The sequence below is a fragment of the Pollicipes pollicipes genome, unplaced genomic scaffold, assembly GCF_011947565.3.
Source record: "Pollicipes pollicipes isolate AB1234 unplaced genomic scaffold, Ppol_2.1 Scaffold_4002;HRSCAF=4701_pilon_pilon_pilon, whole genome shotgun sequence".
NCBI classification, from domain to species: Eukaryota; Metazoa; Arthropoda; class Thecostraca; order Pollicipedomorpha; family Pollicipedidae; genus Pollicipes; species Pollicipes pollicipes.
In genome coordinates, this window is record NW_023596420.1 from 39,619,156 (window position 1) to 39,632,079 (window position 12,924).

A 12,924-nucleotide genomic window follows, 5' to 3' on the forward strand; every position below is an offset into this window, starting at 1 on the left:
GATGGCTGCTCTACGTTTGCTGGTGGGGTTTGAAGCTAGTGCCATGCTTGTCGCTTTCTTGATCCTCCGTAGATCCCCGTGCGGTTCTCTGCCGGTAGTGTCGCCTTCGTAATTCGTCGGCCGGCGTTCTCCCTCCGAGCGTGCGTGCTGCGGTATGGCGGACTTCCCTAATAAGCTTCAGATGCCTTGCCCTTCCGTCTTGCCCCTGTTTGACTCTGCCGTCTGGCTCACAGTGAACAACTGGTTCTACCTTCACATGATCTTCCACAACTGTAGGAAGCGTTCAACAAGCAGGTCACTGTATTCTTGGCAGACGTTGGCGGTCTGACTGGTGATTGCTCGCGGTTGTTCTGTGACGCTTCTGATGACTGTGCTGATGAAGTGACCTCAGATTCTTCGGATCTTAGTTGACATGCTTTTGCTGTCCGCGATCGATGTGGTTGTCGATGGCTCGTCCTCAAGTTGTTCTACACTGAGGAATCTTTAATAACTCTTCTTCATGAATCCTTTCGAGTAGCCGTTTTGTTGTCACGTTTCAGTGAGGTTGCATGTCTCCCAGTCCCTGGCATTGTCACCCGAGCTGATTTCTGTACAATTTTGCAAGCGGAATGGTCATGGTGGTAGGGTTCCAAGATCAGGCATCGGCCTGTTTTTGCATTCCTGTTCTTGCTTGTTTGCATTGTACATAATCATCATGTCTTGTACTGATGTCCTGAACTCGGTCTCGGTTCTCTCACTTGTTTGTCGAAGACTGTCGTTATCATGCTTTTCCCTCGCTCCAAGTAACTTGGATCGATGGACGCAAACCTTTGATGTGGTTAAGTAATTGGGTCACATCTCCTGGTGTTGCCATGAACGAATACGTCGTCAACGTATGGAAGCCGCATTATTGACATTGACGTTGTTGTTCCCAGTACCACGTCCTCAAAGTGTTTCATGTATATGTTGGCAACCACTGACAGCGGACGACTGACACCGACACCGAAAAATGTGGAACGGTCGACAATAGACGACATGACCATTCCTTCAGCTGGTATAAAGAAGGTGTCGAACTGGAAGGCTCGTAACGTATAGTATGCTGGTGTCTGCCTCTGTGATGTCCGTTAACATTGCTGTTCTTTCGGGAGGCAAGGCGTCGTTTTCCGGCTTGCTCAGGACGGCGGTTTGGGCTTCATTTGTTGGTAAGCTAATACTGACTCGGACGTTGAAGTTCATCATTTGCATGCCAGGAGGCGATGAAAGACTCTTCATCAGTAAGGCTAGATTCCCGCACGATGAGGAGTTTCAGCTTAGGTTGCGAAATGATTGTCTTGATTCGGACCCGGCTCAGCGGATAGCCCACTGAACCCCGGCAGCTGACTGTTGGTCTCAAAGGTGCAGCGGTCGCGTGGATCTTCGGTAGGCTCTACATATATGAAAACTTGCTGTGATGTTGGTTCTGCTGCCTGCACTTTGGATCTGGTAAGTACTTCTGGTTCCTTTTTTTCTCACAATTCCTTGAGTCGTCGCTCGATAGCCTGACTGATAGACTGCTGACTAGTGGCTACATACGCGTTGCTCAAGTAATGTTTTCTGTTGTCGATGGAACTTTATGCAGGGGTGAAATAATTGTTCGGATTATCATCCTCATCTGGTGTGTCAGTGTAGCGATATCAATGTCGCATCTCGATCATTCCGTAACACTGAAAGCCAATTCGTTCTGTTACCAATGCGCAATTTCCTCTGCCTTGGACTTGCCTGGCCCAGCCAGTCTTGAAAATATCGGTACAGTGCAAAAAGCCAGCATCGGGAACGTGGCATGGTATCGGAACTCACATAGCAATTCTAGAAACGCGCCCCCAGCAGCTCGCCTATGGTGAAATGGTGGTATTGTCGGGCTGCAATCGGTAGGATCGCAGTTTGAAGCTCGTGGTTCCCGCATATACCGAGGCTTTGGTACATATATGGTTAAGCGCCAGACATTCTCGGTAATTGTCAACACCGAATAACACCCGACGTCCGCCGGAGAGGTAACCGGCGGACACGTCAGCGACATAACCCCTGACAGGCAAAATAGCCAAAATACTTATTCCACAAGTCTAAGCAGATTTTTGCGGTGCTACCTGCACTCCATGTGTAACTCGGCATATCCTGCACGAGTGAGCCACAGCAATATTACGTAACCGGCACCCGCGTGGACGGTAAGCCTGCATCAGCTCACCAGGGCTGGGTGACATGGGACCGGGGTTCACAAGGCGCCGCGGCCGGCCCCGGCACTGGGGTGTATTTTGGCCCGCGCGCGCGTCGTGGCACGGGCCCAATTCCTAGCAGTGTTGCCAAATGGCGGAGATGCCTGGCCACCGCGCTGCCCCTGCACGGATGCCGTGCTTCTGTCTGGACGGCGACGCCAGAATGGCCAAGTCACCGGGATGACGGACGTATTTATAGACGACAGAAGTGCGCGATCATTGGGCGCCAACGGAGTGACGAGCTGGGTCATGACCCACGGGCGTAACGATGTGCGTGGGCTGCTCTCTGACATCTCTAAATACTGTGAAGGGTTTTAGAAGCTATCTGCCGTGAGGTGCGTGCAAGAGAGCATATCCCTATCATGAAGATAATATCATTCCGCACGCCCGAGTGCCAAATAGGAAATACCAGAAAGGGCAAATAGGCATCGCGACACTTTCCATTGCGTTCACCTGATAGCACCGTAAAGTCAATATGTCACGAAATCGGTTCAATCGGAGACGACAGGATCCTTCTGTAAATGTCGGCTTTGAGTAGTTGGGCATGACCGGGGCAACATGTCAAAAGGGGAACGAAGTGGCCTCAGAAAGGAACCTTAACAGTGTGCCACATGAATTACCTTCACAGCATGACCTTAACAGTGTTCCACATGACATGCTAAACAGCACGCTTAACCCTTTTCCCAAAAACGCCTGATGGCTTGATGTTTTTTTTTCTATGACGAGCTATTCAGCCTCAGTACACTACGTTATGGCATATAGCGTATCATACTATAATAAAGCCAGCGCATAGGTTTCGAGGCTCATCGCCATAAATTATGGCTGCGCGTCGATGACGATCATACGTCTATAGGCATGTGAATTCGGGTATGTACACTATTTCAAGCACGCCACTTGACTCGCTAAAATAAATAGGAGCAGGTAATGCTGAAAAACGATGAGATAAAGCGTTCAGAACAGCACCTTTTAATGCGGAAAGGGCAAGAGGTTACGGCTCCAGGGAAGTCGGTGTAATCTCTGACACACTTGGCCCGCTGCTTATTCACCTGCGCTCACAAGCGTGCCAACTCACGTTACCACGCCGCTCAATTCGGGCACGAGTTAACCACAAGAGTACCGGTCGACGAAACCAGCTCCACAAAGCCGCCAGAACCCACCGTGCGGAGGAACGAGACGTCATCCTGCTCCGAGCCCCCCTCCGTCTCCGCCATGGCTGCCGCTCACCGCTCACCGCTCACCGCTCACAGCGCACCGCGCCCAGCGCCACCGCGGCGCTCGGCCTCTCCCGCCGTGTCCACAGCGGCAGCGACTGCCCGGCGGGCCGCGGGCTCGACGGACGCGACGCGGGTCGCGCCGGTCCGACGCGAAAATAGCTCGCGGCGCCGCGCATGCGTAGTGGGAGGGACGCGCGCCGGCGCGGCTCTGGTTACCCGTCGGTCGCGGCGCGAGGGCGGCGTGCGCTGGGTTAGGGGTTGCTGTCTGGTAAAAGGGGTTAGGAAGAGGCACGGGTCCTGTGTAGGGTAACGTAAGGCTTCGGACTTCGACGCGGTGTGTGGAAGTGACACACGGCCGTGATCGGGGGTTCCAAAATAGCTCCAGATGCTGAGGTGTCTTTTGGCCCAGCCATGAACAGTTTCCCGGTCATTGCAGTTTACGAGTTACGCATTAGTTATCGAGAGCTCTCTGCAGTTAACGCCACGAGAACGTGATGAAGCAAGAAAGACATGTCATTCGCATGAAAACCCGTCTTGATTGCTCAGAGCATAATTGTGCAGTATTCTGCGTTGAGTCGGAGTTTTCGCCCAAGCAGGGTCTTTTGAGAGCAAATTCGCGGCGACAGGTCAGATGGTTAGGGTCAAGAGTGCTTGCTCTCTGATTCACCCTCCCGTGGCAAAATAAGTTTGATCCGATCTAGGTGCCCTTTGCCCCCGGCCGGCATGGCCTGTGGCCGGCGGCAGCGGTAGCACACTGGAGCTCAGTGACGTCAGAGAGCGTAACGCAGACCACACCGAACGCTTCGGCGCGACTTTTGGAGCAAAATGTTCCAGGTGGCCTACCATTTCTCAATCAGGTGGTGGTGTCCCAGGGGGGGGGGGGGGGCACTATTTCGAAGTCGAGGGATTTAACTCCAAAATACCAAATTGTGTCCCCTAAGATTAGATTGCAGGGGGTATTCACCACTGCCTGCATGCAGCTGCTTGTGTGTGACAGGTCACTCCCGTGTCGGATGCTGGGCCGGCCGGCCTGGCAGGTCCGGTTCGGTTCTGGCCGGTCCGAGCTGCCGGCTCGGGTCACCTTTCTATAGGTCAGAATGAATCATTTAAAGGTTAGAATGGGCCCTCGGCAGTCGATAATGAAACCCCTACAGCTCATAAAGGGTCCCCTACAGGTCGTAAAGGCCCTTAACAGACCAGAAGGGCTCCTCTCAAGGCTAGAATGGGTCATTTCAAGGCCAGAATGGACCTACGACAGGATAGAATGGACCCTCCAGTCAATAATTGGCGTCTGCAGATAACGATGGACCTCTACAGGCCGGAATAGGCCCTCCACAGTCAATAACGGGCCTTGCACAGGTCTGAATAGCACCTCTACAGCCTCGAAGTTCCCTCTTTTGGTCAGAATGCGTACTACCTAGGTCCGCATGGGCTATGGCATGTCAAAATGAACTTTTACAAGCTTACATAGCCTCTTTTGAGTTCAGAATCGGTTTTTAACATATCAGAATGAACCCCCACAGGCCCACCAAGTTGGGGGAGGGGGTACCACCTCTACCTCCAGCTTTTAAGTTGGGGCGAGAGCTGCCCCAACTGCCCCCTTCCCTCCGGTTCCGCGTGCTTGTGGTGTCTGTCCTTAACAACAACTCACACGTTTGTGGTGACTTACCGACAAAGTTGCTACAAATAGATAAGGAAGCTGGAAGGGAGCTTCATGGGTACCTAGCTGTGTTTTCTTGCAGGAGTCTTCCATCCCTTCGTGAAGGAGGGCGAATCAATAGATTTGCTCTCCTCTCCAATGTTGTTAAATCCATCAGCATTTGTTTCCGAAATATTATGAAATTGGATGCTAAATTACATAACACAAACATCACGGCTCCTTTTAAAAAACAACTCAATCCGAATCTTTGGAATGGATGGATTTCTGGGATCAGAGCTCACGCTAAGCAGTGCTTGTCTGTGAGTCCAGACTCCTGACATCCGATCGTGCGATTCCAGACAACGGCAGAATTTGTTGGCGAAAGTTTGACGTTTCGAAATGCTCGGCACATTCTGTCCTATCCTTAACGTCACCTGACCTTCAGCGCGGCCGCTGACATCGACCGCAGGTCATACATGCCAAGGGCCAAAAGCGAGCGCCAAAATTGTCTCGAACTCACCCACCACGGTCGGGCTGTTTGGGAGCAGCATTGCTGCTGTGCTACCGGCCGGTAGCGCGTGAAGTAATGCCGCTTGTGATATCTGACAGCCATAACTGTTGAAATGCTGCTGATTTCGTCATTTGCTAAATGGTACAAAAGAACCTGAACATTGTCGTTGATAAAAACAAAGTGGGCTGAATCTTTTGAGAAACGCACATTTGAGAGAGGCTAGGTTATCGGAACCTTAATTTACTCCCACCCCTCTTCCTCACTCATTCCCAACCCCCAACCATTTACACCGAACGATGCCGAAAAACAACCGCTTGTGAGTCATGAGCTGCTTGACCGTTAGCGCCGTCTATTGGTTACAAAAGAAGCTCCCGTTCCAAGAGGGCGCTAGCGCCGTGAGAATCATTAATAATTCCTGGTAGTCGTACCTGGGCTCGTTGTCAGTCTTAGGCGCGTTGCAATTGCAGATCGTCTCAGAATTTCGTACCTCACATTACCGCATTCATATGAAACCCTTGAAAAACTCTTGAAACCATTGCATCGTTAGTCGACATGACATCCGTTACGCCTCGAAAGCCACAATATGCATGTACATGACCCAAGGTACAAATAGCTCAGACCCCGGAGACACAAATACCAACCAAACTACAGATCAGTGATGGTAAGAAGGGATTCATTCAGACGATGCCCTATCTGCTTTTTCAAACTCTACCGGTGGCCATCCGGCTTTAATGATATTTGTACTTGAGGCCAATCAAAAATTTGACTCGCGTTTTTCAGCAAAGCCAGCGCAGACATAGCTCTCTAATTGTTGCTTAATACACTGATGTCCTTCAGCAAGTATTGTTTCAACCTTATACCCGGTATGGGTCGTTCAAACCTTTTTGGTTAGTCACCTGTGCTTCAGGCACTCCGCGGCACGGTACCGTGTATCTGGTGGTTAGAAGCAGGAGATTGAAAAACCCCCCTAATGTCCGTGAAAAATGCATTTCTGACCTTGTCGTCAGTGCGGTACTAGTCATCTGAGCCACCTTAAGCACAATACTGTGTGTTGGATACAGCGGTAAATCTTGCCGACTTGGCGTATAGGGTCGGCGACAAAAATTATATTTTGACACAGCGTTTCAGCCCAAAAACGCTTTCGGCCGACAGTTTTGATGACGGCGACCACAAATATCGCAGCGGGCATTGCGCAACCTTACCCGGGTTTCAACGGTAACACATTTCATCAGACAACACCAGCAATCTTTTTCGTAAGTACCATTTCACGTGCCTTACGCCCCGATAGCATCTTTCTAAAGCCCCATCCCATGATCTTGGAACGATCATGGGATGGGGCTTTGATGATCATCCCATGATCATCCCATCCAGTTGGTCGTTCCCTTCGGTGACGACGAATTAGTGTATTTTCTACAGACCATGCTTGTCAAGGGCAAAAAACGAGCTCGATCTGTTAATCTGTTAGCTGTTAATCACGTATTAAGCAAATCCTTAGCACATTCTGGGCAGAAAACATCTTGAGGTGCGGCTCACAAGGGCATTGCCCGCCAATGTTTGGTGCGAATGTCTGTGCGGCTGTATTTGCGTGCAATTGTAAAACACCTTCAAGTGGTTCAGATAGGTTCAATGGTTCAATGTGGTCAATGGTTCAGATAGGGACAGATGCATGAATTCAACAAAACTAACAATTTTGTGCCGTCGGTTGCGTCAAAATAAAAAACGAACGGTCGAGATTTGTACACAAAAGGTAACAGAGACGGACAGGCTTCGATAGCTGGTTTGTCTCGTGTCGGTGGAAATGCATGTCATTTCCTTGTTCAAACGGCGGGAAATAAGTGAACCTGAGCCCGGAATTTTTGGTACCTTCGGGTCGTCAACGCATGTAACAGTCTTCTTAAGCTATACCGCAGCCGCAAATGATTGCTTTTGTTGTTTTGTTTTGTGTTTTTTAGAGAGGGATTTTGCGTAGCGCGACAAGAATATGCAACAACTGGTATTTGTTTTCCTCAAGCAGCTCTGTAATCCCACCTTTCTGTGACCCCGATGCACACTTACCTCAATATGAGCCGAACCTGGAACCAAATATATTGCTCCTTCCTTTCTAGGCAGCCTAGAAATCCAGTTTAGACTTGCATATACCGATTGCTGTAGCGCATCGATAGACAACACATGTCGCGCTAGGCTTGGATCATGCCTGAGGCGTGGTAGACAATTGGAGTCGAGGGGGCCTGCATGTTTTATGACATCCCCCAGTACTACCTGCCACCGGCTGGAATTTTGCCATGTACCCAGCTGCTCTGGCTGTCGAGGTCCTTCGCCGAGGGTGGAAGAAAAAGAAGGAAACCCGAGGGTGGAGGAAGACTGCATTTGTGATTGTACGACCCCATCATGTTGGGCCAGTGTGCCTGCTTTTTTGCAACAACAGTTATTCTGACATTAGTTGAATGACGTTGTCTAAATGAACATTTCGGCTGTTTTACAGCCCCTGTTTGGATATTTATACGTGAGATCTTGAATGGTCTATTTGGATTATTTATATTTGAGGTATTTTTACTGCCAGTCTGCACATACTTGGAACATGTTGCCTTTTACGCGTCTAGGGTTTTGAGCCCTACCCCGCTCTGGTTTGCCGTTTTCCAAAACGCGGACTGATAGGAAGGGGGTTGATGCGCCCTCCCCCTCCCCCTCCATTGCGTTTCTAGACTAATGAAAATAGAGCTGAGACCTTGATAGATCTATCTATCTATGAGATCTAGAGATCTATGATATATTGTTTTACTAATGTAACAATGTTGGCCTGCCGCGCGCGCTTCAAGTCATCGTCGTTTGTCGACCATCCGCCCACTCAGGCCGTGGATCGCCGGTGTGGCTAAAAAACTGCCGCTGCCTCGAAACCAAAAAAGCATGTAAGAACACGCGCGGCAGATTCCAGATAGATTACTGAAAATTCAGGTGCGGTTTTCTAACACACCGGAAATATGTCTTCAAAGAACCTTAAAGGTTTGTATTGACCGCCCCCCCCCCCCCCCATCAGGGCGAGGGTTCATACAGGTAAGTACCTCTCAGCATGCTGAAGGCTGGTTAATTTCAGCGCAAGAACTAGTCAAGTTGAAAAATCGGGGGCTTAAGACCTTTCTTACATATATCAGGCACAAACTACCGTATCTCCAATTGAACGCTCAAAGCGGATGTGCAAGATTAATAAATATATTACTTTATTTTCCAATAAAAGTCTTCAGCCTACCACTTGGAACATTTCTTCGGGGAACTAAGTGTAGACTTTCAAGCCAGGGCCGCTCGGAGCGCGTAAGTCCCGTAAGAATGATGGCGGAATCTCTAAAAAGACCGGCTGGCTGGCTGCTTGATGCATGTCCATCGAATACTGTTTCTTTTTAGAGATACTGCAACTCTGAACCACGTTGGACATGTATGCTATCCCCAGGTGAAAAAGCAAATGGCCAGTTTACTGCGATCCGAATCCTGCTCCAAAGCAATTCATACGCAAACCAGAAGCATCAGTCCTGTATTTCAAGACTGTTCCTCAGAAACTTGCTTCTAGATTCTCTGGGAGTTCCAGGGAACATGAAGATGATGTCATATGTACAACGGAATATCGTGAAAACAAAATCCACATGCACGTATGCACCTTACGCCTTTGCATCTGCTGATGTAACCAAATCACGAGCGTCACTGAAAGGGTAAGCGCTCCGCCATGTGGACTCGGTGACGCTATGTAGACTTCGCCTTACATTCTGAGACCTCGTGTTACATTAGCCATAGCTCAAATATAACTGACATTTATTGTAAAGCAATGAAATGGATCGAAAACTTACCTAGAATGCAATGGATGCAGAGTGAATAGCGTGGTATGTTTCGAATATGAGCTTGTACGTACAGTTAAGTCTTTTCACATCAGCAAGAAAACCTGATGCTCAGCCCCGTGGTTACACTCATGAGCAGTGTATCTTTGCCCTTGTCATGCCTGTGACCAAGCTTTGATACAGAATGATCCACTAAGAGGGTTGATAAAAGTTGCACGGCTCGAAGAAGTGATAACGTCTTAGCTATATTTTGTGACAATTCATATCTGAGGAACATCATCTGGTGGCCCATTAGCGCCATGTGACCTGATAAAGATAAGCAATTAATCATGACTGTTTGATGTATACCTGTCGGATCAATGCGTGGACATGACATGAACACATTGTTCAAAACAAGAAATAACAACCAAACACAAAGCAGCAACGTCTCTGCAGAAAATATGGGCTTCAACACACCAAGTGAGAAGCAAGAAATAAAGGATAAAGGGGTGAAAATAAAGCTTATTTAATGAATGGGTGGATTCTAAGTATGTCTTGCCTGAAATGGTATGTGCATGTTAATTATGCGCATGTCAGATATGTGAAAGTCGCGGCTTAGGCCACAAGCCATGTGATCTCTCCAATGCTGGAGAGATGCGAGTTCTCGTCTGTGGAATACTTGTTGAAGCGAAATCTTATTTGAAGTGTTCCGAGCAGTTATGCGAAACTTACGCACTTCCTCACCTGAGCGGGCTTACGTGCCTCCGGCGAGCGTGTGCGTCCGTTCCTCACAATCACAAGCCCCGGGTCCTTACCCGGGTAAGAGCCGCCAGTGGCGAGAAGCGCCGTAGCTCAGGCTCCAACAGGGCGATGAGTTCCGTGCTCCTTCCCCACTCGGCTAGATTAGAGCCACAAAAAGCGCACGCTCTGTCTCCGTGCCCCGCCGCATCCACGCGCCCGTCGCCACCCCCATGCGTATTATCGCGCTGGGCGCGGCGGCAGCGGAGTGAAGGAGCCGACGGGCGGGGGTGTCGGCCGGCTGGATCGGTGGCTCGCTGGGGAGCAGCAGAGCGATGGGGCGTTTTTGCTCGGGCTGCGGGCGGCGCCTGGCCGATGCGATAGCGCGGGACGGCGGCAGCTCTCCATAACAGACTCGCCGATACATTATTGATTGTGGCCAGGCCGGGAAAAACGGCCGGGCGGGGCGCAGGGCGGGCGCGGGGCGGGAGCGGGGCACGCCGCCGCTCCGGCGGGACGCGCGACGCGTTGCGGTCGGGCCGTCGGACCGAGCGCGCCGGTCGGTCAGTGGTGCCGGGGCCGTGGACGGGGGGTGGCGGCGGCGCCGCACCGGGACGCGACGCTAGTCAGTCGGATTCGGGCGGTGGGGGAGGGCGGCGGGCGACGGGCGCAACAGTGTCGAGTGGTGAGGAGGCCACAGAACGGCTCCATGGTACACCCGCGTAGGTTCGCGCGGTTTGGAATGCTGGCTTCACCTGACCGCTGAGGAGTCCCAAACAAAATAGTCAGCTCTACACACCGTCCGTGCACAAGAGGAGAGGCAGGAGGTCACAAATTTGGTCACGTGATCTGGTGCCAGTGCGTGTGGAAGACCACACTTTGCCCTGCTCGGCTGTTGTGCTCTCTAGTCGCTGCCGCGACTGCTCTCGGTAAGCTGTTTTTCATTTCTTCCCATTTGCATGCAACGTTCGGGGCATTCATACAACAGACTGGCTTGCGTTTAATGTAATGTTTCAGAACAAAGTGTTTCTGCTAATAATTGCCGTGAGCTGGATGAGTCACTCCACCCGTCTTATTGCCGTTTTGAGCTCGGTTGGAATTACTTATCACGATTAGCGATGACAAAGGCTGATGAACACTTCCGACGAGACGTTTGTTTTCTTCTAGAGTTCCTGAAAGCCGATGAAGCTGCTGATACGGATGCCAAGAGTAGTGTGGCTGATGCTATTTCGAAACGATATTGTTTGAATGAAAACTAAACGGTTCTCATATTGCTGTGAGCCTTTTCAATTCCCTGCGCCTGAGAGAATGTTGTTCTCCTTATCACGCCGAAACCCTATTCAGCATCTTAAAAGCTTTCCTCTGGCACCATGTTCCATTTCGCACTATGTAAGTCGGTACCACTAACAGACTACTGGGAGGTCTACTCCATTCAGCGTAGCCAAGAAAGATTTCCGCCCAGACCATATCTCGCAAAAACGACCGCTTAATCAAAAATACTACCGTAAGAGGATTGGGAATAAACTGGCTCAGGTTTGCTGCGCGTTTCATACGTGTCTTTTATCACCTTTGTATAGAATATTTATGAAAGGAGGGCTGAATTCAGGTGGCAGTTATTAGTGTTTTTGACAGAAGGAGGGAGAGACTTCCTCAAAGTGCGTTTGGCTAACGTTCGCCATCTAAGCTTTCTCATTGAAGGGAAAATTCATTAGCAGGAATGTAACTGTTCCATGTCGGACAGTCATTAAACGCCTCAAAGCACAACTAGAGCAAATGAAACCAACTGATGAGCAACGTAACAAGGCCTCAGAACGAACAGATTTATTACGGATCGAACCCATTACGCAGCGCTTGTGATAAATCTTGCACCTGGTGGTTGATTAACGAGCAAGCAACCCAGCTGACGCATCGTTTGCAACCGTATAACGGATTGACTTAATGCATCACACTACCTGTCACGGTTTCTGCGTTTCACCCTGTTCCGTTCCTTTGCTCTAATGTTGTTAACCACCTGCGTGACTGAATCACGCCGCATTCTACGCTTGGGAAGGTCTTCTCCACATTGCGTAGTTCTTTCTACCAGTTAAGCGGCTCTTAAGCCCACAACTTTGCTCCAGCCGTACCCGTATCCGACACGCTATCGTATCCGACACGTATCCGACACAGCAAGGCACATAGCTCGCGCGCGCGATCGGAGCGTTGATATGCACCGCGTATAGACCGCCCTTTCAGTCGGCACGTACGGATGGCCTGCTGTACGGCCTCAAATGCCGTGTGCAGGGCACCGACGTGCACGAACCGCCGCCTCCTGACACGCTCCTTAGCCGTTTGACTTACGAATAGACCTGCTGCTCCCGGCTGGCCCGCCAAACAGCTCACATACAGCTGCGCTAGCTGCTACAGGAAGCAGGCCACGTAGTGGTGACGGGCGCCGCGAAGCTGTGGAGAACCGGAGACACACGACGACGATTCTGTTCTGGCATGGCTATCCTGTGAGGATGGTTATCCACAAGTGGTCACTATTTGGTTCTGGTGATTTGCGACTTAAATGCCAATGAGATTAAGGTGCCGTGGTGGTGACATGCCAGTAAACTGCAAACGAAAACTGCTGTGGAGTACTACATATGGCCACAGTGCTGAAAAAGAAGCCACATTGCTTGCGGATTGCCATTGATCAAACCGTTCCCCATTGATATTCAGTTAGAGACATTTTCTCAACAATGGTGCCACATGCCTTAGTGGCATTGCTGTCAGGAGTGGTATTCGCCAAAATAGCCCATTCTTTTTATCGTCT

At 50.3% G+C, this 12,924-nt stretch overlaps 2 protein-coding genes and 1 pseudogene across 4 annotated transcripts in view; 1 reads left to right on the plus strand and 2 right to left on the minus strand.

The window, feature by feature from the left end:
• Nucleotides 1-3,521, minus strand: part of RyR (Ryanodine receptor) — a 67,537-nt gene extending 64,016 nt beyond the window's left edge. For all 3 annotated transcript variants that reach the window (XM_037216607.1, XM_037216609.1, XM_037216608.1), the window contains exon 1: nucleotides 3,386-3,521. In XM_037216607.1, the coding sequence (XP_037072502.1) occupies nucleotides 3,386-3,439 (54 nt within the window). In that variant the 5' untranslated portion in view covers nucleotides 3,440-3,521. The remainder of the gene's footprint in view (nucleotides 1-3,385) is intronic.
• A 7,401-nt stretch (nucleotides 3,522-10,922) lies between these two features.
• LOC119093631 (protein phosphatase 1 regulatory subunit 27) overlaps nucleotides 10,923-12,924 on the plus strand; it is a 59,402-nt gene continuing 57,400 nt past the window's right edge. Inside the window, exon 1 of the mRNA XM_037216621.1 lies at nucleotides 10,923-11,059. The gene's annotated coding sequence lies outside the window, so the exon portion shown is untranslated. The remainder of the gene's footprint in view (nucleotides 11,060-12,924) is intronic.
• Nucleotides 12,528-12,924, minus strand: part of LOC119094485 (ryanodine receptor-like) — a 16,343-nt pseudogene continuing 15,946 nt past the window's right edge.